Source organism: Bos javanicus, chromosome 9 (genome assembly GCF_032452875.1).
Source record: "Bos javanicus breed banteng chromosome 9, ARS-OSU_banteng_1.0, whole genome shotgun sequence".
Lineage (NCBI taxonomy): Eukaryota > Metazoa > Chordata > Mammalia > Artiodactyla > Bovidae > Bos > Bos javanicus.
The window spans coordinates 89,105,837-89,128,118 of record NC_083876.1 but is presented as its reverse complement, the minus strand read 5'-3'; the positions used below and the strand labels follow the sequence as shown (position 1 = coordinate 89,128,118).

General features: G+C 45.2%; 1 protein-coding gene across 4 annotated transcripts in view; it reads right to left on the bottom strand.

Moving 5' to 3' along the window:
• Positions 1-503: 503 nt before the first annotated feature.
• ESR1 (estrogen receptor 1) overlaps positions 504-22,282 on the bottom strand; it is a 407,047-nt gene continuing 385,268 nt past the window's right edge. For all 4 annotated transcript variants that reach the window (XM_061428337.1, XM_061428335.1, XM_061428336.1 and 1 more), the window contains 2 exons: positions 9,968-10,151; positions 504-5,112 (listed from right to left, as the gene is read on the bottom strand). In XM_061428337.1, the coding sequence (XP_061284321.1) occupies positions 4,878-5,112; positions 9,968-10,151 (419 nt within the window). In that variant the 3' untranslated portion in view covers positions 504-4,877. The remainder of the gene's footprint in view (positions 5,113-9,967; positions 10,152-22,282) is intronic.

The window sequence follows — 22,282 nt, the reverse complement described above, 5'->3', positions numbered from 1 at the left end:
AGGCCTTAGAAAATAACTACCAGTTTTAAAAATTAATTTATTTATTTTAATTGGAGGCTAATTACTTTACAATATTGTAGTGGGTTTTGCCATACATTGACATGAATCAGCCATGGGTGTACATGTGTCAACATAGTTAAGAAAAAAAAGAACTACTATTTTCATGAGCATCTCATATAATCTTCACAATTGTCTGTGATTTAGGTGTTACTGTTATCACTTTGCTGATGAGGAAGCAGAGGCTCTGAAAATTCATGACCAATGGTCATAAAACTTGTATGTGCCGGAGCCAAGAAGTGCGGCCAGGTCTGCCTGACTCCAAGGACCACACGTTCCCTTCTGTGCCTGGGGTGGGAGGTCGGTGGGGGTTGGAGGGGAGCCTGGCATCAGACTGATCACCTGAATTCACTGCACTCTGACGATGCATGTCACCACTCTGATCTTGGGCAGCCAGCGCTAAACCACCAGCAAGAAGGGGGCTGACACAAAAACAAACAAAAGGCTTTCATTTAATTCTTTATTTGAACATCAAATAGGTAGAGAAAATTGTTTAAGGTGCTTGAGCATCCCACTGGATTCATTTTTTTTAAGGTGCAAAAGAGGTTTACAAGTGTGTTTCATTAAACAAAGCGAAGCTGCAACAAAACAGAATCACATCAATAATAGTATGCATCGGCGTATTAATCCATCAAACACAATTTGGCATTTGAGCTTTTCCCCGAAAAAACAAGAGCTCTACACTGAAAAATACGTAGTGCACAAAAAGCGCTGTTTATAAACCGTGAGAGAACATAAACTGGCATAATGTCACTTATTAATTCAAGTCTCTATGACCAATGACCTCTCTGTGAATGCAAAGGGGTCTGTGCCTCAGGCACCTGTTCATGGGGCTGTATGTGGTTTCCAGGGTACACAGCTCTGTAAAAACACACTGAAGATGGGTTTGAAACATGGCAGCATTTACACATTTTAAAAGTTCAGGCACATTTGGATGCAAAAAAAAAAAAAAAGAATAGAAATTTTTCTTGAATCTCTGAAAGACAGTGCAAACTTGAAGTGCCATAATAGAGGCAGCAGTTACTTAGAAAACAATTTTCAGTGACTTAGAAGGAGGCCACATTCACTTTAATCCAAATGGAAAGGAACTGCAGTTAAAAACAGAGAAATAACACTAATGAAAAGGTGGATGTGTGGGACGGCACTTAAAGTCATTTGCTCCAGTTGACAGTAAGTTTTCAGGGAGTTCACCCAGGAACTGTGCAGTGTCATCTGGGTCATCATCCCAAGACTTGAACCCAAGAGAATCACGGTTATCTCAGAAGCTACATATGACTCTACATGTGTTTCTAACAACTAGTTTCCGGAAGCAAATCTGCCTGTGAATATCAGACGTTAACTATGGTCCTAGTGATGACTCCCAGTACCCACAGTCCATCTCAGAGGTGGGGAGTGTGACTAGGAAGGGATTTGGGATTAGTTTCATGTAGGGATAGTCTAAACCAGTGGCCTAAACCAATAGCCATTTCAGCGTATAAAGATTTTAAAGCAAGAATATTGTAATGGGATCAGAAGTTGGATTATCAGTTAGCCCCTTATTTGTTCAGCCCTCAAAAGGCATGGGCTATGGCATGGTTAAACATAGTTGCAAGGTTAATAGGGAAATTGAATCAATGACTACACTTCCTCAAGGGCTGGGTTTTGCAACCTACCTAGGGTCTTCTCTTTGGATGAACTAACCTCTCTGATGGTTGCGTGACAGCATTACAGAATCATTACTGCAAGCCTGGAGCTAGGCAATGGCTAAAAGAAACACAGACCACTAGCTATTTCTTGGACTGTACTGCACATGCCTCTAGTTCTGCCCCGGAAATCAAGCTGCCGTTATAGGATCAGCTGTCACATACAGCTAGTTATTTGTGGTTAACAGGACACAAGTGAAATACTGAGTCCTGGTGTATGCCCCAAGTGCCAGTGCTGATCTGCCTCAAAATGCTTTCAGGACTCTTATCACGATATTTTTCATTCTTAAAATGCCCAAACCCATTTCCCCACTCTATTCTAACCCATCCACTCCCTCTCTGACCATGTCTTTCAAACTTTAAACTGTATCAGAGTAGGGGGGGAAAATACAGCATATTCCCTACATCCGAGTAACATCAGCTGCAAAGTATCAGCTCTCCATTAGTGGCACTTCATATAAGAACAAGAGATTTCTAAAATTACTTGAAACTCCCAGGCTAACATACCAACCATCTGGTGCTCTCTGCCCATTTCAAATGTAATAGTGTCTTTACATGAATACAAACATCTTATGTGAATAATGTAAAACCCTCCGCTGGATTATTGTTTGGATTTAGCTGGTATTACATCATCTAGAATCCTAGATTTTTTTTGTTTGTTTTTATTTTTTTAAAAGAAAATCTAAGTATAAACATTAAAAAGAACCCACTGACCCATTAGCTACTGTCCAAAAATATTACTACTTATATTTTGGTAAAGCAAAATTAGCTGCCCTGAATAATTTTCCTTTTCAGGCATAATCTCTGCTACATATGATTGTCTATCATTCAATATCCAACAATAGGCATCTGGATTAGTGCTATTTCATCTACTGTGGATATAAAAGTTGATATGAAAATGTGATCATCATTTAAATGAATAATCACCAGGCCTTAGGCATCAATGACTACATGACAAGGTAGTAATACAAAAAAAGTAAACATATTTTTTGTTGGCTTTGAATGTGTTAACCCAGTCAAATTAAATCCAAAACAGAATCACTACATTCAGTTGTCTGATAAACAAGCATTGCAATTTCAAAAAAATATATATTATACTATATAAGGTGCTTCTTAAACAAAAACAACAAAAGAATTATGTTCTAAACATTCTTACTGCAGACACATAAAATCGGCCCCAAATTTAGATGCACTTGTGAAAAAACTTTTTTTTTGGCCTTCCCAGGTTCCCGGCCCTTTGGTGATCACTTACTGGGTAATCAGATGAGTGAAATCCACTTTTGAAACAGGCATCCCAAGAGAAGCCCTAGAAGCTTGGCTGGGTTTGTTGACTAACCCATTGCCTATCAACAGGGTTCGAGTTACAGAGTATGTGGTCACCAGAGGAAACCAAACTTTCTTTATAGCTGAGAAGGGGAACTAATTCATAATTGCTTTAGAGAAGCAAAGACCCAGGGAAGTCTGCCCTGTGATTGGAGTGAGCTTTTCTTGTTTAGCCTATAGGTCCAATGGATTCCTTTGGCCCAATTCTAGTCTTTCTCTCTTGGCTTAGGAAGTTCAATGAAATAGAGTCTGGAGAAGTTTTGTTCCCCTCCCCCAACCCTCGAGGCTAAACCCTGATTTTTGCATGAGCTGCATACAACGAAGGGCAGATGTGGTCTGACCAGGCCCCAGGCAGCCTGAGTTCAGAAAGCTCCAATCCTGACCCTCCTCCCCCAGGGAGCACTTGCCACCAACCAGGGTCACTGGGAGCACAGAAGGGAGGAGGAGGAGGAGGACAGCCCTCCATGGACCCCAGGGCAGCCCCGTACTACACTGTGGGGTCAGCCTGTAGCACTCCTAAGTGGCTGCAGCCTGTGGCAGGGCCACCCTGAGCCTCACAGTTTTATCCAGTTTCTGCCCTGTTTACCTCTTTGGTCTCTAGCCCCTACGAGAATCATGCACGTTTACTATTAAGCCCAGTGCCCCGGGGCTAAACGTGTTACCAGAGTGCCTGCTCCTTTGCCCTTGGTCGCAGCCTGAAAGTGAAAGTGAAGTCGCTCAGTCGTGTCTGACTCTTTGCGACCCCATGGTCTGTGGCCTACCAGGCTCCTCAGTCTATGGGATTTTCCAGGCCAGATTTTCGCAGCCTAGGCACTAGGAATTCACCTTGAAAGCGACACACCAGGAAGAGCCACGTAGAGCGCCCTCTGCTGGTAGGAGTGAGATCACACTAGAACAGGTCCTGAAGCCCATTTACTGCAAGTCCTGGAGTTGGAGGGGGGTGGGGAGGTGGGGGGGAAGCAGGGGGAGGTGAGGCTTTCTTTTATAAAATGAAAATGAAAACAAAAGACAAGTATCTATCTAAACTGGTGGATGTGGAGGTTATTTAACTGGGATCAACTCTGCTGCTTTCCATGGATCCATGGGAAGCCAGAATTAATTGGAACCCATGACGTATATATATTTAGTGCTCTCAATGGTAAAGCATTTAGCAAATTTGAAGGTGCAGTGTACTAAGCTGACAAAGTCTTGACAATTAGGGGCCTTCCTTCCCTGTGTGCATCTTGTATTCCTATAGGGGAAGTGGGTGGACAATCACTGAATATTCTGCTACAGCTATACAACAGAGCAAAAGCTTTAATAAAATGATATGGACCTATAGGAATACAAGAGGACATTATAATGAACCCTGGGCCTCACTTTCTCCAAGTCAGCAATTAAAGGAGCCACTTTCAGTTCTTTCCTGTGGCTGATGCTCAGATCCATTAAAAAGTGCTTCACGTTCACGGAGGTGAAATGTCCACTCTCCAGGCCCGGGTCACAAATAGCTAAAGTGCACAGTCATCTGAACCCAGCTGGGAGACCGAGCTCAGTCATGAAGCGCTAGGTGAATCCTCGTGCTGAGTAAGGTAGCAAAGGCAGAGAGAGAGAGAGAACGGTAACAAAGAAATGAGCCCTGGAATCCCTTTGGCTGTTCCCAAAACAAGGCGTGCCACGTAGAACTGAGTGAGCGAATGAATGGCCATCCACATCAGAAAGCCCGTGGTGGGTGCATGCCAAGAGTGTGTGCAGGGGCAGAATTCGGCTAGAGTGATGCATGATGTGGGTAAAGTGCAACAGGGATTCTCAGAACCTTGGCAGGGAGCGGGGGAACTCTCAGACTGTGCTGGGGAAATTCTCTGCCTCCCCAGTGATGTAATATGTTTGCAAGGAATGCGATGAAGTGCAGCCAGTGGGGGCCAGCTGGCTCTGATTCACGTCCTCCGGAGGTGCGCTCCCGAAGTTGGCTGGGGCGTGCAGGCGGTGGGCATCCAGCATCTCCAGCAGCAGGTCGTAGAGAGGCACCACGTTCTTGCACTTCATGCTGTATAGATGCTCCATGCCTTTGTTGCTGCAGGAGGGGAGACACAGACAGGACCGCTCAGACCAGCCTCAGACTCAGGACGGCTGAAACGCTGAGGAAGGGCAACTATGAAAAGCCCCAGGACACTGATATGCCAACCTTTCTTCCTGCTTCAAGAGCCAGTTTAGGGTTCACTACACAGGTGGCTTTCTCTCCTCTATCACCGCTACATCTAAAAAGAGAAGCTGTGTTTGTTGTTGTCATTTAGTCGCTAAGTCGTGTGACTCTTTGCAACCCCATGGACTGTAGCTTGCCAGGCTCCTCTGTCCATGGGATTTCTCAGGCAAGAATACTGGAGTGGGTTGCCAGCCACCAAGCAGGAAAAAGGTTTTTTTAATGGGGGCGGGGTGGGCGCACATCGCTTGGCATGTGGGATCTTAGTACCCCGACCAGAGATTAAACCCAGGCCCCCTGCATTGGAACCGTGGAGTCTTAAACACTAAGACTGCCAAGAAGGTCCAGGAAGGAACTTCTCAAATACGCAAAACAGTTCAAGAAATTCCCTTGCTCACAACTGTCCAGCTGCTTCTCATTTAACTCAGAATAAAATCTAAATTTCTGGCTGTGCTGTGCAAGGCTCGACTGACATGCCTTCCACCCACCTCTCAGACTTTGTCCCTCCTCCCTAACCCATACCTTGAGCCAGCCAAGTTTTCATGCTGCCCCTTAAAGGCACCAAGTTCTTTATGCTTAGACTCAGGGTACCTGCACTGGTTCTTCCCCGCCCCCGCCTGGAGGCACTTCTCCCAGATCTCTGGGTGTCACCCGTTCTGAGAGACCTGCCAAGACCCCAAGGGCAGGGGGCTCAAGGCCCTGCGGCTTTAGCCATCCTCTTTCAACCTCACTCCGTTTACCTGCCAGCGCGCATATCAACCTGAAACCCTTCTATGTATGTATTTATGAACATATGTATTTTTATTCTTTTTAAAACACCTTTACTTGTCTGCCTTGGGTCTTAGTTGCGGCATGCAGATCTTTGGTTCTGGTGTGCAGACTCTCTAGTTGTGGCACACGGGCTCAGTAGCTTCGCGGCATGAGGGATCTTAGTTCCCTGACTGGGATTCGAACCCTTGTCCCCTGCACTGCAAGGCAGATTCTTAACCACTGGACCACCAGGGAAGTCCCTGTATTTTAATTCTTGTTCCCTAAGCACAAGCACAGACACATAAGCACATACACACGCAGACCTAACACACACAGTGCAAGTTCCATGAGGGGTAGCAGTTTGTCCACCCTGTTAGGCCTAGGACAGTGGCAAGAACACGGTAGATCCTCGGAAAATACGGGATAGACAGGGAAATGCAGGCAAATGGCATTTCTCCTTTGACCACTCTCCCCTACTGTCCTGCTCCACCAGCCACACTTCTGCCTGTCTCTTCCACCACACCACCAGCAGGAGAAAAAAAAAAAAAAAAACCCAAACACGATTATCTAGCTTGAAATTTCTTTTAAAAGAATCATGTATCGTAAGTAGGCAGACCAAGAGCCTCCTAAAAATTACTTGCATTTTCAGGCAGGGGAAAGTCAACCCTTCTTGGAGACGTGCCATGAAAACAATCAGGCTTCAGAGCAATTCGGGCCGTATAACAGCCACCAAAATTACATTTTTTAAGTGGGATTCTGTGGGTTTGTTTTTTTTTTTTCTGGTTTGTTTGTTTTAATTTAAAATGCTGTTAAAGTTAAATGCCCCTGGATCTGACACTGTCTTTCTCTTGCAACCCGATGAATCACATTTACCGTGAGATGAAATCTGGTGTTAAATGCTCTGCATGACAGCATATGGTCGGGGCCAAGCTTAACACAACAGAGTTCTGTAATTTAGATTGGCTGTAATGAGGCACCACAATATTGTTGTCAGTGTTGGTGTGTGTGTGTGTGTGTGTGTGTGAGAGAGAGAGAGAGAGAGAGAGAGAGAGAGAGAGAGAGAGAGAGAGGGAGTCTGCAAGCCAGCTCAAAGCTTGCAACAGAACAGCAACTTCTCTTCAGCCCTTCACACAATTCAAACAGAAACTCCCACTGCCATTGCACTTGGCCACCTGTTGCCAGTAAAACTAGCAAGGCTTGTATATTCAGTGCAAATATACTTTGGTATTAACTAATGAGGCTTCCTGATGCTGACAAGCAGTTAATGGATCTGAAAATTCAGCAATTCCAACCACCACCACCAACAAAAAAATCCTTCATCTGTGATACACAGTTTCTCCATCGAATTCCTAGCTCAGAGTAAAGCTAATATATTTTTCTTCAAGGGGAAGGCTACTTTCTCAGCCAGGAAATTTGGTAGAGGCTTATGTTATTCTGATCCATCCCCCTCTCCCCTCTGTGTAATATTCATCAAAAGAAATGAACGGGAAAGGACTGAAAATGTATACTCCAAATGCAGTATTCTCGGGGACCCCTGGGAACACAGACTGCAGTCACTTTGACAAGTGAGAGCCATCATTTTTGAATTTCAAATTCACGGGGAAAACCTCACGTAATTTGTCTGTTCCTTCATGAGTGACAACTCCTTCACTCAGTAATGAAGTTATGTGCATATACTGCATCTAAGACTTCATACATGGCACTGAGTGGGTTACAACAAAAGAAAGATACATTTATTTTCTCAAGAAGCGAACAACTTGTGGAGTTAGCTCCAGAAAAGGAGCCACCTGGGACTCTGATGGGATGAACTTCTCGCCACCTGACTCACAGTTTTTCAAGGTTTGAAGACCCCTTAAAAAATTAATCTCTTTCCAGACACTGAGAAACAGAATCTCTTTTTCATTCCTGGAGGCCTGAAGTAAGCCCAAGGTCATAGGGACGTCATCATGCAGGTGTATCATCACTTTATTGTTGTGGTCTTTCTGGAGTAAAGAATCTAATACTTTCTTCATCTGTTCCCTGAGGGGTAAGTTCTGCTCAAGGGAACAGTACCCACTAAGTCCCTGGCCAGCCATTTAGAATAGAAACAAGGCCATTTTTGCCTTGTGGTGCAGAAAGCCTCTATTTCCTCTGCTATCAACCTTCCTTATCTCCTATAGAAAATATTTATTGAATAGTTACTCCGTGCCAAGCCCCATGCTTCGGGGTACTGGGTCCACAGAGTAAGCAAAACAGGTTGTGAGAACTGTCTCACAGAGTTTACATTTGTAGTCTAATGGTACTGAAAGATAATAAAATGGGCAATAACAATCTGGAAGAACAGGCTGTAAATCCCATCTACATGTTAAGGGTCAGGAGATGCTTCCTGCAAGGAATCGTATCTAAGCTACGATAGGCTAGCTTACTGTCCAGGAAGATTCACTCTCTGTGCCCTGTGTTCATGATCCTTGACTTTGGGTGTTATTCTATGACTTGCTCGCCCAATGGGATGTTCGTGGACATGGACTGAACTAAAAGATTAAAATGTGCTTCACCAAACTGACTCGCCCTCTGGTGCCTCTGCCATGAGTATGAGAAGAACATGTCCCAGCTCTCCTGTTGGTACAAGGAGGACAAAAGGCGCTCGGGTTAGTCACCCAGCTGACCTTCAGGCCTGCAGCTTGGTGCAGAGCCTCCAGCTGTGCGAGCTTCCATCACCTGACCTTCAGGTGTGTGAGTCCAGAGGAAGTAAAATAGCTGTGCAGCCAACCCGCAGCCTGCAGCACCTCCCCGTTGACTCAGAGAACAGCTGATCAGAGCCAGAGCCTAGACTCCCAGGAAGTCCTACAAGTAAGGCTACAATATAAGAGGGGCTTCCCAGGCGGCTCAGTGGTAAAGAATCTGCCTGCCAAGAAGGAGTCTTAGGTTTCATCCCTGGGCCAGGAAGATCTCCTGGAGAAGGCAATGGCACCCCAGTCCAGTATTCTTGCCTGGGAAATCCCATGGACTGAGGAGCCTGGTAGGCTGCAGTCCATGGGGTCGCTAAGAGTCGGACACAACTGAGCGACTTCACTTTCACTTTCATGCATTGGAGAAGGAAATGGCAACCCACTCCAGTATTCTTGCCTGGGAAATCTCATGGACAGAGGAGGCTGGTGGGCTACAGTCCCTGGAGTTGCAAAGAGTTGGAGACGACTTAACAACTAAAGAATAGTAGCAGCAGCAGCAGAGGATAAGAAGTAATGGAAGCAAAATAAATGGCTTTATATTTTCATCTAAAAGCAATGGGAAGCCACTTCAAGGCTTTAAGTAGGAAAACAGTGCGATCAGATTTGGTATCAGAATGATCACACTGGCTCTACCATGGAGAGTAGATCAGAAAGGCTGTTAATGGATCTGAAATTAAATCTGGAGAGATAGGTTAGGCAGCTGGGACAGACATCTAGGAGGAAATGATGGGGGCTCGGACTTGGATCATGGCAAAGAGGGCGACAAAAATGGTTTGAGAGGGCTAGAAGAGTCGAGGTTGACCATCCATGAGGGTTTGGACCCAGAGTGTCTCATTTAGAATTTACACCTGTAAGTAAGAAGAGTGTGACACAGGAGCTGTAACAGATGTGCCCAGTGCCTTCTGAGGACAAGTGTGCTCACAGACTGCCCATGACTGGCAGGGACAAAGTGAACAACCAAAGAACAACCCTTCCCCTGACCTGCACGCCGCACACTGTGCCCCCCGCGTAAGATGCTGCATGGGCTCCAAACTGAGCATGAGTTAGCGCTCCCCCTGCGAAGCCTTCTCTGACGCCCGCCCACACCCCAGACAGATTCGGGGCCTCCCTCCTCCATCCTCCCATGGTGTTCACGCTCGTCGTGGGCCCAGAACTGCCCCAAGTGTGTTATCTGTACGCAGGCGTCAGCCCTTCCTGGGCCTGCTGCCACACAGGTTGGGGGCTGGATTCCCTTACATCTTTGCTGCGAGAGAAACCCAAGGAGGCCTCACCTCATGTGCCTGAAGTGAGAGAGGATGAGGAGGAGTTGGGCCAGACGCCGGTGCTGCTGCTGCAGAGTCAGGCCTGCTTTGGCCATCAGATGGATCAAGGTGTCTGTGATCTTGTCCAGGACGCGGTGGATGTGGTCCTTCTCTTCCAGAGACCTCAGAGTGCTGGACAGAAATGTGTACACTCCTGAATGTGCAGAGAAAGAGAGAGAGAAACTCAAAGAGGATAAGGGGTGATACTGAGACAGTGCGCCTCTGAAGCCCCCACCCTCCACGCCCAACCACTGAGAAGTGGAGGATCTGTTTGGTCCAGGCAACTATGCAAACTCCTCATGAATATACGTGTCTGAGAGCATGTGTCTAGGAAACTCATGTCACCTCCTGTGTGTGAGCCAGTTTCCAGGGTTTGTCATCAAGATTTCCTAGAAAGGCTCTGCTTGCTTTGGGGCCGTGACAGTCATACCAGCCATCTCTTCTCTGACAGGCCTTTCGCCAGTGCTAACTATCCTGTTAACGCTGATGACAGCTCCAGGAAGGCAGCATTATCGCTCCATTTCACACGAAGAAACCAAAGTGCAAAAAAACTGTATTAACTTGTGGAGTGAACTCAACGGGACAGAGCAGAGTTGAGAATAACCCCAATGTGCCGACTCCACATCCAGTCTTATAATGGAAACTCTCAGAAGACACGTGACACCCTAGGTGAGATGCACAGAGTGAGTAAAAGGGATTTACTAAGTGATTGACAGGTAACATTTGCAGGTAGGACTTAATCTGCTGCTACACTTCAGGTCAGGCTTGGAGCCTTCGTACTTTTCAGGCTCAGCTGAAAGGTTTATGATAGGAAGGGCGAAAGGACCCTGGGAAGTGCTGTTTTTCATCGCCAAGTGTGCCCTCTTGCCTTTCTTCTGGTAGTAAACCCCTGCTCTTGGAGCCACAGGTAGTCTTCAGACTAAAATTAGACAATCGGGTCACTCGATTCCTTTGGATAGCATTAGCCTCGCACTGGAAAATCAGAGCTTTTTCTGAGCTTGTATATGGCTTCCTTGGTTAAGATGGTAAAGAATCTGCCTGCAATGTCGGAGACGCAGGTTTGATCCCTAGGTGGGGAAGATCCCCTGGAGAAGGGCATGGCAACCCACTCCAGTGGTCTTGCCTGGAGAATTCCATGGACTGAAGAGCCTGGTGGGCTACAGTCCACAGGGTTGCCAAGAGTTGGACACAACTAAGCACAACAACAACAACAAATACGGAAGCTGTGGATGCAAATTCCTTCCTCTAGGGGGGAGGTGCTTGGAGGATGAGGATATGGGGCTTGTAAGTGCCACCTTCCCAGTAGGAGAGGCTCCCCCTGCTGAGTGGAGCCAAAAAACAACGGGCAGAGGTGATAGTTTCGTGGATGGGGGAGGGGGCAGGGAGGGAGGGGAGAAGTCGCGGTTCCCCTCATAAGGTCCTCGTCCCTACTTCTTCCATCTGACCTTAAAGCTTCCATCATATCCTTTTAAACACACAGATCCATAAATTTCCTGTTTGCTTAAGATAGTGTGAGTTGGATTTCTGTGACTTGCAACTGAAAGAATCCAGACGCTTCAAGTTGGGAGTTCAGGAGACAAGGAAGGTGAGTGATAAGAGGTGAGAAGTATTGAAAGCAAACGGAAGGCAGGATGGAGCAGTTTTGTCTCGAGACTGCAGCGATGGATGCTCTATCAAGTGAGCACTGCAGAAGCCAACTTGTCCTGCTCAAAGCACAGCCCCTTGAAGGGAGCAGATGACGAAGGCAATGGCACCCCACTCCAATATTCTTGCCTGGAAAATCCCGTGGACAGAGGAGCCTGGTGGGCTGCGGTCCATGGGGTCGATAAGAGTCGGACACGACTGAGTGACTACACTTTCACTTTTCACTTTCATGCACTGGAGAAGGAAATGGCAACCCACTCCAGTGTTCTTGCCTGGAGAATCCCAGGGACGGGGGAGCCTGGTGGGCTGCCGTCTATGGGGTCGCACAGAGTCGGACACAACTGAAGTGACTTAGCATACATCTATTTAACAACATTATTTTCGGTCTTATTAGTCCACTGGCCCTCCCATAAATATATTTCTTCTTCTCCCCTCCCCCCATCCTCACTGGGTATTTTCAAGTTAAAGGCCCCCCAGTTTATGAATCCCCGACTCTGTGCTGGTGGCGCAGTGATGAGTTACTGCTCACGCCGCAGCCTGTAGGATGAAAATGGGGAAAACGCCCACACAGAGGAACTCATAGTAAACACAGTTGTAACTGCCCAGAATGGGAAACAGCTAATATTCAAAACAAATACAGCAACAACAAAACCAGAACGGCCAGGCTCCTGGCTTACAGGCTGTAGAATAATGTAGCTCTTGGTACCCGGAGGCGTTCTTGTCCAAAGGAAACAGAGCCCAGCATAAGTAAGCAGTGGACAGGCAGTGGGACGAGAAAGAAATTGCTGGATTACTTATGTTCCCTGTGGGCTTCTGATAGAGAAAGGTTGTGCTCATTAGAAAAAAGGGCACATGTCCAGTGCCTTGGGGTGGACCCGGAGGTAACGGGTGGCCAGGGAGGTGTGCACCAGTGGGTTGGGGGGCCCGGGACAGCCCCTGCTGAGCCCCACGGCCCTGCCTCTCCCTGCCCTTATGTCATCACACACACATTCTAGCCTGGTGTCTCTCAGAAGCCCTGCCGTCTGGCTGGAATACCCTGGGAACCTGCCCAGGCCACAGAGCTAACTGAATCCAACTTGGATGATGCATTTTCTACCAATTTCCTTTTTTTTTGTTGTTACCACCCAGGATGCTGGCTTCACTCACCAATCATCCCATTCTTGTTCAAGGAAACCACAGGACGGAGGAGCTTCCACGCCTCTGCACCTGCTCGTCCTGCTTGTGCGCCCGGGGTGAGAGCGGCTGGTACAGAGCTGCGGACGTGTTGAGACCCCGCGTGGCACCCTCCCCTCGCCAGCGGAGGCCAGAGCCTTGGCACGCAGGCTCCTGGAAGTGCAGCCCACCTCCCACTGCTGGTTCCCCCTCCTGTACTCGTCCTCCCTCCAGCCTGCTCTCCCTGAGAAGTGTGCGTGCACTGCGCTAGGAGACAGGGATTCCAAGCCTTCTCTTAGGTGTTAATGTCGTAAGAGCAGCTACTGCCTGTGGAGGGTTGCTTTTCTTAACTGACTTTCCGGATACCTGCCATTCTCAGAACAAGCTTGTTTTTCTAGTCCTGTTTTGGCACCAACACAGCTTATCATCTCATCCTTGTCAGCAGATGCTTCCTAGCTGTGCGAATATACTTAGAAATAAACATACAGTCCTGCTGGAATGCCAATAATCGACAACAGCAGCCATCTTCTTTCTGGGCTTTTCTGGCAAGGAAAAAAAAACAAAAAACCAAGTGGTCCCAGTTTGTTATCTATTGCTCCTAAGGGGCCAGTGGAGAGAAACAACAGAAATCCTAATTCCCAGAAGGCTTCAGGTGCTCTGGCAAGAGCCAAACTAGGGCTTCTGGTACTTTTCTTACCCCAGGTGGTCCCTGCCACCCTGGACAGCTGTGCCTCTGTTCCCAGCAGCACAGAGCCAGTGATCAGACAGTGCGGGCCTTCAGAAAGTCTTACAACAAGGCAGGCTTTTGCAACTCCCCAGGCTGCTCCAAATCCCCAAGATGGAAAAAACAATCTGTATGTCATTATCCAGGCTCGAAGCGCTGTTGGCAAATCCGAGCTTCTACGTATTCTGAATCCTGCGGCCAAACACTGGGAGTCTCGGGAAGACTCTATGGAGAAAAATCTGGTGGTAGAAAGGAAGGGGGAGCAGAAGTGCCTGGACACGCGGTAGAGAAGAGAGCTCAGCCTTTCTCTGGCTCTCACTGCCTCGAGCTTCTGCGCTCTCCTTCCTCCTCTTGCTCTGCTCAGACACTCCCTTCCTTCCTTCCTTCCTTCCTCTTTTCCACTCCGTCCCGCAGGAACACCCTTGTTGCCCCTTCATCACTTTCCCAGATGGTGCAGTCTTCTCTTCGGGAAGCTGGAAGAATGCAGATATGGAGACGGCGGTGCACACCTGCACGTGGCTGTATCCAGAGGAAACACGAACAGGACCCGGGGAACACACGCCCGGGCGCTGACCTCCACCGGGTGGGGGGCGCATCCAGCTGTTCTCGGAGAAGTGAGGAAGGAAGACGCTGATGCTTCAGAGCAAAGTCTTCAAGTAAGGCCACTTGTTTTTTCCTTTTCTTTTCTAGAAGGACGAATATGACAGTGGACCCTGGGAGGGTCCCTGTGTCCACAGCAGCTCGACCAGAAAAGCAAAGGGAACGGCTCAAAGGAAAAAAGAAACCCCCAGCTGTAAGTGGTCTAGACCTGAAAGCTGCTGCTCTGCTGGAATTAAAAAGGAACTTTTGGGAGGACTCAGCACATGAAGGACTCAGTGACTCCTCTGCAGATCAGACTCTTAGGTGTGCTGCTGCGCATGGCTCCCACAGTCAAACTGGTATGTTTGCTCTTAAGTGCCTTCTCAGTGGACAGTTTCACGAGTGCCACATTCGTTTTAGGCATCACGTCTGATGGCTGCTCCTCCTCCTGGCACTGTGGGTCCTGTAGGATGTTGGATGGCTCGTGGTGGCTGAAGCTAGTTAGTGAGAAGGGCTGTGCTGGATATCCTACAATATGTGGGACAGTCCCACAGAATGAAGGACTTCTTTTCTCTTTCTTTTTTAAAGGGCAGATAATTTCATATTTAAAGTTAGAAATTCACTTCACCAAAATAGATACCATCCATCATTACAGATGCATTAACCATCAAAGATTTTGAGTTCCAGTTTCTTTGTGTGTGTGTATGTGAGTGTGTGTGTATGTTCTGTGGCAGAGTTTTCCTTTTTTAACATTTCTGATTAGAGGATAATTACTTTACACAACTGAGCACACACATGCACACATGCATAAAAGTGAAAGTGTTAGTCACTCAGACGTCTCCCACTCTCTGTGACCCCATGGACTATAGCCCACCAGGCTCCTCTGTCCATGGGATTCTCTAGGCAAGAATACTGGAGTGGGTTGCCATGCCCTCCTCCAGGGCATCTTCCTGACTCAGGGATCAGACCTATATCTCTTATGTCTCAGGCATTGGCAGGCAGTTTCTTTACCACTGGTGCCACCTGGGAAGCCTATGCATTATAAATACATGTAAGCATTTTACTACTTTATCAGTTTTTGTACTGTAGTCAAGCCTGGGCATCCGCATTGAAATATACAGCATTTTATTTTAAATTAGTTTAATATTATCCCTCCTTTATGACTATTTTGAAATTATCTGAAATTATATTTTTTAAAAAAGATATACATGTATAGACTATTATTTATTTCATTCTAGGCTAGTCAAAGGAATATGCATGTTTTATTGGACTGGTGTTGGTTCCTGGCAATTCCTTTTTTTTTTTTCCCTGCATTCAAGCTTAATTGTATATTTAATGGCTTTTTCCTTAAGCACAGTTTTATTTTATTTTTAAATTAATTTTTATTAGCATATAGTTGCTTTACAATGTTGTATTAGTTTCTGCTGTACAGCAAAGTGAAACAGATATACATACATCCCTTCTGTTTTGGGTTTCCTTCCCAGTTTCAGTCACCACAGAGCACTGTGCAGAGTTCCCTGTGCTATATAATAGGTTTTCATTTGAAGTTCCTGGCAATTCTAAGAGATTTATCTCCAGAGTTTGTGATTCCCAAGCATGGCTGTCTCTCAGTCTCTTCTGTGGGGTTTTCCAAGATGTGGCTGTTCAGGTTCCAGCCAAATCTGCTGACCAAAAGCTGGAATTCGAGCTCTTGTATCTGTGCTTCTTAAAAACTCCCCACTGAGGAGTCTGATGCCTAGCTAGGATTAAGAATCACATGATTACCATGATTTGCTCTTTTATGGCCACTACTATGTAAACTCTTAGAAACACGGACTATATCTTCAGTGAAAAGTGTCTTATCCCAATGCTGAAACTACTTTGAGAATTTCCTTTCCAACTTCCTCGCCATGTTGTGGTCCCCTATGCTTCTCTCCCCTTTCTGGCTGGGTTGATTAGAATGGAGATAACTCTTAAGATGACCATGGAAGTCACCCAATTAATATTGCAGAGTCCTTGTACAACCACATGGAAGAAGGCTCTGGCACTAACCTATTCAAGCACCCAGTGATATTAAGTAAACAAGAACAAACCTTCATGTGTTTGCAACATTATACATTTTGGAAACTATTTGTTATAGTTGTTCTACTCTAAGGCAAGATGAGAAGTATTTTATGACTTACTGACTGTATCAATGAATAAACTGTATAAATCAGACAAAGTCAAAGTGATGCTTGGTACACCTCCTTTTGTTGCCATTTTCTGCATTCCTAAGGCCTTAGGTTGCATGAAACTGAAAGTGTTAGTCACTCAGTCAGGTCTGACTCTTTGCGATCCCGTGGACTGTAGCCCACCAGACTCCTTTGTCCATGGGATTCTCCAGGCAGGAATACTGGAGTGGGTTGCCATTTCCTTCTCTAGTGGATCTTCCCGACCCAGGAATCGAACCTGGGTCTCCTACATTGCAGGCAGATTCTTTACTGACTGAGCCACCAGGGAAGTCCTTAGGTTGCATAGTTATAAATTATAACAAAATGTGGCAATATAAATCATTTCTCTTCCCAAATGCCAATATTGCCACATTTTGTCATAGAAAGAATGATGTAGATTCTAGAACCACCTTATCATCTCCTGTCATGCTAACCATTCCTTCTGAATACTAACATAATTCATAGCAACCAATAAGTTCAAAGAATCAAGAGGGAAGCCCAGGACATCATAATGTTTAGTCATCACTCAAAGATGCTGCTCCCAACATTATTAAGGTTTCAAAGACTGCAGAGTACCATGCAGGAACTGACTTCTCATTTCATGAACTGAACAAAAAGAGTATTGCCTTGAGCAATATTTGTCCAGAGGCAGGAAACGTCCATCCTTCTAGCACTGTGTGATTATTTACTAAAAGGTGAAGAACTTTTCATAACTCCCAGTCCTTGAGCAAATGTTTACTATTACTCTAGTCTTTGTAAGATCACACACTCCTCCAATCATCGTCTAAGTGGTCTCATAGTGAGGTCTCACAGTGAAGATAAGTATTCTCTTCACAGCACAACAGGGACCACAGCAGTCCTTTCATTTTGGCATCGCTATAACACCCACAAGTAGTCCCGTGGCACAGATGACTATGGACTCATTCACGAATGATTCAGTGACATTTATCAATTTAGCGTAATTTTTAGTGAAATCTAATAGATATCCACTTATATGCCTTCAAGCTGACTCAAAGGACAAACCTCTAAATGATTTCAGGTGGTGAAACTGATGACTTGATTTAATTGACCTGAAAAGAAATCCCAAAAGTGTATTTAAAAAAAAATTTTTTTTAGGACTTTCCTGGTGGTCCAGTGGTTAAGAATTCACCATTGCAGGGAACATGGGTTCAATCCCTGATCCGGGAAGATCCTGCATGCCTCAGGGCAACTACACCTGTGCACCACAACAGTTGAGCCTATGCTCCAGAGCCCATGAGTCGTAACTACTGAGTCGATGTGCCGCAAGCACTAAAGCCCTCGCCTAGAGCCTGTGCTCCTATGCACAGCAACGAAGACCTAACACAGCCAAAATAAATACAATGTTAAAAGAAAAATAAAATAATTTTACTGGTATCCACGTGTCTCACTCCTATACATAAAATCACCGTCTTTACTTTTTGTAATAAATAGCCCCCTAGCTTTATACCTTTTAGGATGAAGCCATTATGAATCTATATTGCTGACCCAAGGATCAAAGCCCTGTCTCTTGCATTTCAGGCAGATTCTTTAGCATCTGAGCCATCAGGGAAGCCCTATGTTGCTTAGGGGCCTCCTTTTTGTTAGTTATGTCTGTAATATATGAAGAAACAGCCAGGTTTCTGATTTTCCTATTCCTCAGTCAATTACTACCTTTGTGAGATCAAGAAGAAGACAGTCAGAAGAGATAACTTGATGGAAAACGGGTGGCCTGTCTAATACAATGGAGTTTGTTCACCGGTTCCATGTGGAACTCCTAGTCCAGGTGAGCTGGCCTGGTCTCAAAAGGTCTTGAGGGTTTCTTTTTTTTTCCCCAGAAAACGTAGGTTAAAGCAGTCTGGATGGATTTGTTTCCCTGCATCTCACCTTTTGTCACTTGCCATTTCAAAGACAATGGAGCAATAGCACAGAGCTGGAAGCAGCTCTTTACACACATGGGGGCAGATTTATTTTCCAAAAATGATCACAATGATATCTCCCATCCAACATGGGTTTCCAGAATGTGATCTTGGCACTCCTGTCATGGAGATGTGTGAGTTATGCCCCTCCCTGGAGGCTGGGTGGACCCATGACTTGCTTGCAATCAATAGAATGGGATAGATGACAGTGCCTGGCTTCCAAGGTACAATATGCTTGTCATATAAGGCATACAGCTTCTGCCTGTCAACTGACACTTGCTTCTGGAGCCCTCACTGCCTTCCTTGTAAGAGGCACAGTGCAACAGGCCACGAAGAAGCCAAGGCCACAGATAAGCACCACAGCTGACTGTTGGCTGACGCGCCAGCCAACAGCCAGCATCAGTAGGCAGCATGTGAGCAAAGACCTTTAAGATGTCTCTAGCCAATGACTATCAAATTACTGTTAGTGGATGACCCTCACCTGAGGCCCCAGACATGATGAAGAAGGAACAGTGCATGCCCTCTGTGCTCTATCCAAATCCATGATTGAGACAATCCAAACCCTTTTTTCTCTTCTCTTAGCCATTAAATTTTGAGGTGATTTATTCCACTGCAGCAGAGCACAGAGCACACCTGGGTGTCTGCACGAGACAGGCAAAGTAGAGACTACACTCCTGATCTGGTACATCATGAAATGAGCCAGCATTTGAGTACTTCCGGCTCCACATGTGGAATCCTCCCAACTCCCAATGCCTCAACCCTGCCCTCAATCTCCACTCTGGTTAGTATAATGGTCAGGGCTTGAGCTCATCCTATCAGACGCTATGCACAGTTAACATATTTCATAGGAGGTATTTACCCCTAACAACTGCCCAGCTGATGATCAAAATAAATGGATCTTCCCCTAATTGGCAACCTCATATATATCGGCACCCTACTTTCTTATCAGAGGAATTCCCAGGTGATGCTAGTGGTAAAGAATCCATCTACCAATGCAGGAGACATAAGAGACGTGGGTTCGATCCCTGGGTCAGGACGATCCTCTGGAGGAGAGCATGGCAAGAGAAGAGGACACTCAAATTCTCAGCTGCAGCATCCTTATCAGGTTGTAATAAATAGACCTTGTAGAGATTTGCCTAAAGGAGAGTTTTTACATTGAACAACTAGTCTATTTTATTTTATTTTTATTAAAAGCCGGTAGACCTTATAATGGAATGTGTTCTCTCTGCTTTGGCCCAGCGAAGAAGCTGAGAGCCAAATTTGTGGCCCACTCCTAGGAACTGTACAGCTGGACTGCTGTGTGCTAATCTGACTCCTGAATTTATTATTTTCTTCACATTATTTCCCCTTTTTTCAGATTGTGTCAATTACTGCCTTCCTCATTTTGCATCACATGAAATTCAGTAGGCCATTTCAAATCCTTTGTGGAACAAAGGCAATACATAAACAAAATAAAGAACATGCCGCCCTCCTCTGTCAAAGCAATAAACAGGGTTAGCGTGAATACAAATGTTTATAAAACATCATTAAACATTCATCTGACTTAACCGCAAAGCCAAAAAAAGGCGATATATGATCTAAGAATATACAGCACGTTGAATGCACATGTTCTTGTCATTCTGAGTTGAACAGCACTGTTTAAAAATCCTGTGATGATCTACGCTGGTCACTGTGAAGTGACACCTTCTTGTGTGATTGTAAAGGCCACCCCTTCTGGTTTGGGTTTGCATGTTTATCTTCAGAGCCACAGAGATGCAGATATATTCTCTCCCCTTTTCCTAGACAGAGAATGAAAATGGTGAAATGGCTGACACTTCTCACTGATTATTTTGAAAAAGATAATTACTGTCCAAAATTACTGTTTCAGAAAGATAAGTGGACATGTAGATGATACCTATTCTTCAGATGTATCAGTTCCATCATTTCAAGAGAGCTCTGCATTAGATGAAAATTGTGTTGAAAAAGTGTCGCATGACTGTGACAGGTCTGTCTCGTTTCTCCTTAACACAGCCTTGTGAGAGGATGTATTACATCGTAAAAAAGGAGACACAGAATTCTAGAATTGTGGATTTAACTTAAGTTTCATGGTTTTTCGCACCATTTGGAGGAACAAAATCCTTTTAAAAGAGTGAACTTCCTGTGAAACCTTCACATATAAACTGAATGAAGTCAAATCTCTCTGATTAAAGCAGAAGAAATGGGAAAGTGGAGACTAGAGGTTGGTCCCTCAGCCTCTCCCTCTCTGATTCACGCCCCGATCCTTTGATGACCGGAGGCTCCTTCTGACACACAGGGCTCGAGCAGAAGGTTTACAAACCACTGATCTCAGGACCATGAGAAGACAAGCCACAGACTGGGAGAAAATATTTGCAAAAGACACATCTACTAGAGGACTCTTAGCAAAATAAATAAGAACTTGAAACTCAAGAAAGAGAAAATCAATGACCCAATTAAAAACTGGGCAAAAGACCTGGACAGAGACCTCACCAAAGAAGAGATAGAAGATAGGCCAATAAAAAGACCCTTCACATCATATGTCAATTGTTGTTGCTGTCGTTCAGTCGCTCAGTTGTGTCCGCCACTTTACAACCCCATGAACTGCAGCATGCCAGGCTTCCCTGTCCTTCACTATCTCCAAGAGGTTGCTCAAACTCATGTCCATTGAGTCGGTGATGCCATCCAACCGTCTCATGCTCTGTTGCCCCCCTTCTCTTCTTGCCCTCAATCTTTCCCAGCATCAGGGTCTTTTCCAATGAGTCAGCTCTTCGCATCAGGTAGAGAATTGATGAGAACAACAGGGAGATGCACCTACACACCTATTAGAAGGACCAAAATCTAAATGCCGACATAGCAAATGCTGGCGAGGATGCGGAGTAGCAGAAACTCTCACTCATGGCTGGAAGAGATGAAAAATGGTGTAGCCACTTTGGAAGACAATTTGGCCAATTTTTACTAAACATACTCTTTGTATATAAGCCATCAATCATGCTCCTTGATAGTTACCAAAATGAGTTGAACATTTATGTCTACACAAAACCTTCACGTGGACATTTATGGCACCATTACCCGTAACTGCCAAAGCTTGGAGGCAAGATGTCCTATAGTAGGTAAGTGGATTTGAAAGTGAAGTCCCTCAGTCGTGTCCGACTCTTTGTGACCCCATGGACTGTAGTCTACCAGGCTCCTCCCTCCATGGGATTCTCCAGGCAAGAATACTGGAGTGGGTTGCCATTTCCTTCTCCAGGGGATCTTCCTGACCCAGGGATCGAACCCGCGTCTCCCACATTCCAGGCAGACACTTTAACCTCTGAGCCACCAGGGAAGGTAAGTGGATAAACTGTGGTAAATCCAGACAATGGAAGATTATTCAGGGCTATAAAGAAATGAGCTATCAAGGCATCAAAAGACATGGAAGAATCTTAAATTCATATTACTACGTGTAAGAAGATAATCTGAAAAGACTACATGATGTATGATTCCAACTATATGACATTCTGCAAAAGATGAAACTAAGAAGACAGTAAAAGATATTAGTGGTTTATAGGAGTTATGGAAATGGGTGGGATGAATAGAGCACAGAGGATTTTTAGGGCAGAATGTCCTCAATGTCTTAAATATCATACAATATGGAGACCACTCCGTACATTACTGTACTGAAGGATACATGTCATTTTACATTTTTCAAAACCCACAGAATGCAGAACACCAAGCACGTGCATGTGAAAGGGACCCTTAAATTAAACTACAAGCTTTAGGTGATAAAGGTATGTAAACATAAGTTTATCAATTCAAACAAATCATTGATACATCTCTGGTACGGGATTTTGATAGTGAAGGCAGCTGGGGGTGGGGTGGGGATGGGGTTACATGGGGAATCTGTACCTTCCCCCGGCTTTGCTATGAACCGAAAACTGCTCTAAAAAATAAATTTTACAAAAAAATATTTTTATTAATTTTTAAAATTGAAGTATAGTTGATTTATAATGTTATGCCAATCTCTGCTGCACAGCAAAGTGACTCAGGTAAACACATATAGACATTCTTTAAATAAAGAAATATTTTTATTAATTTTTAAAATTGA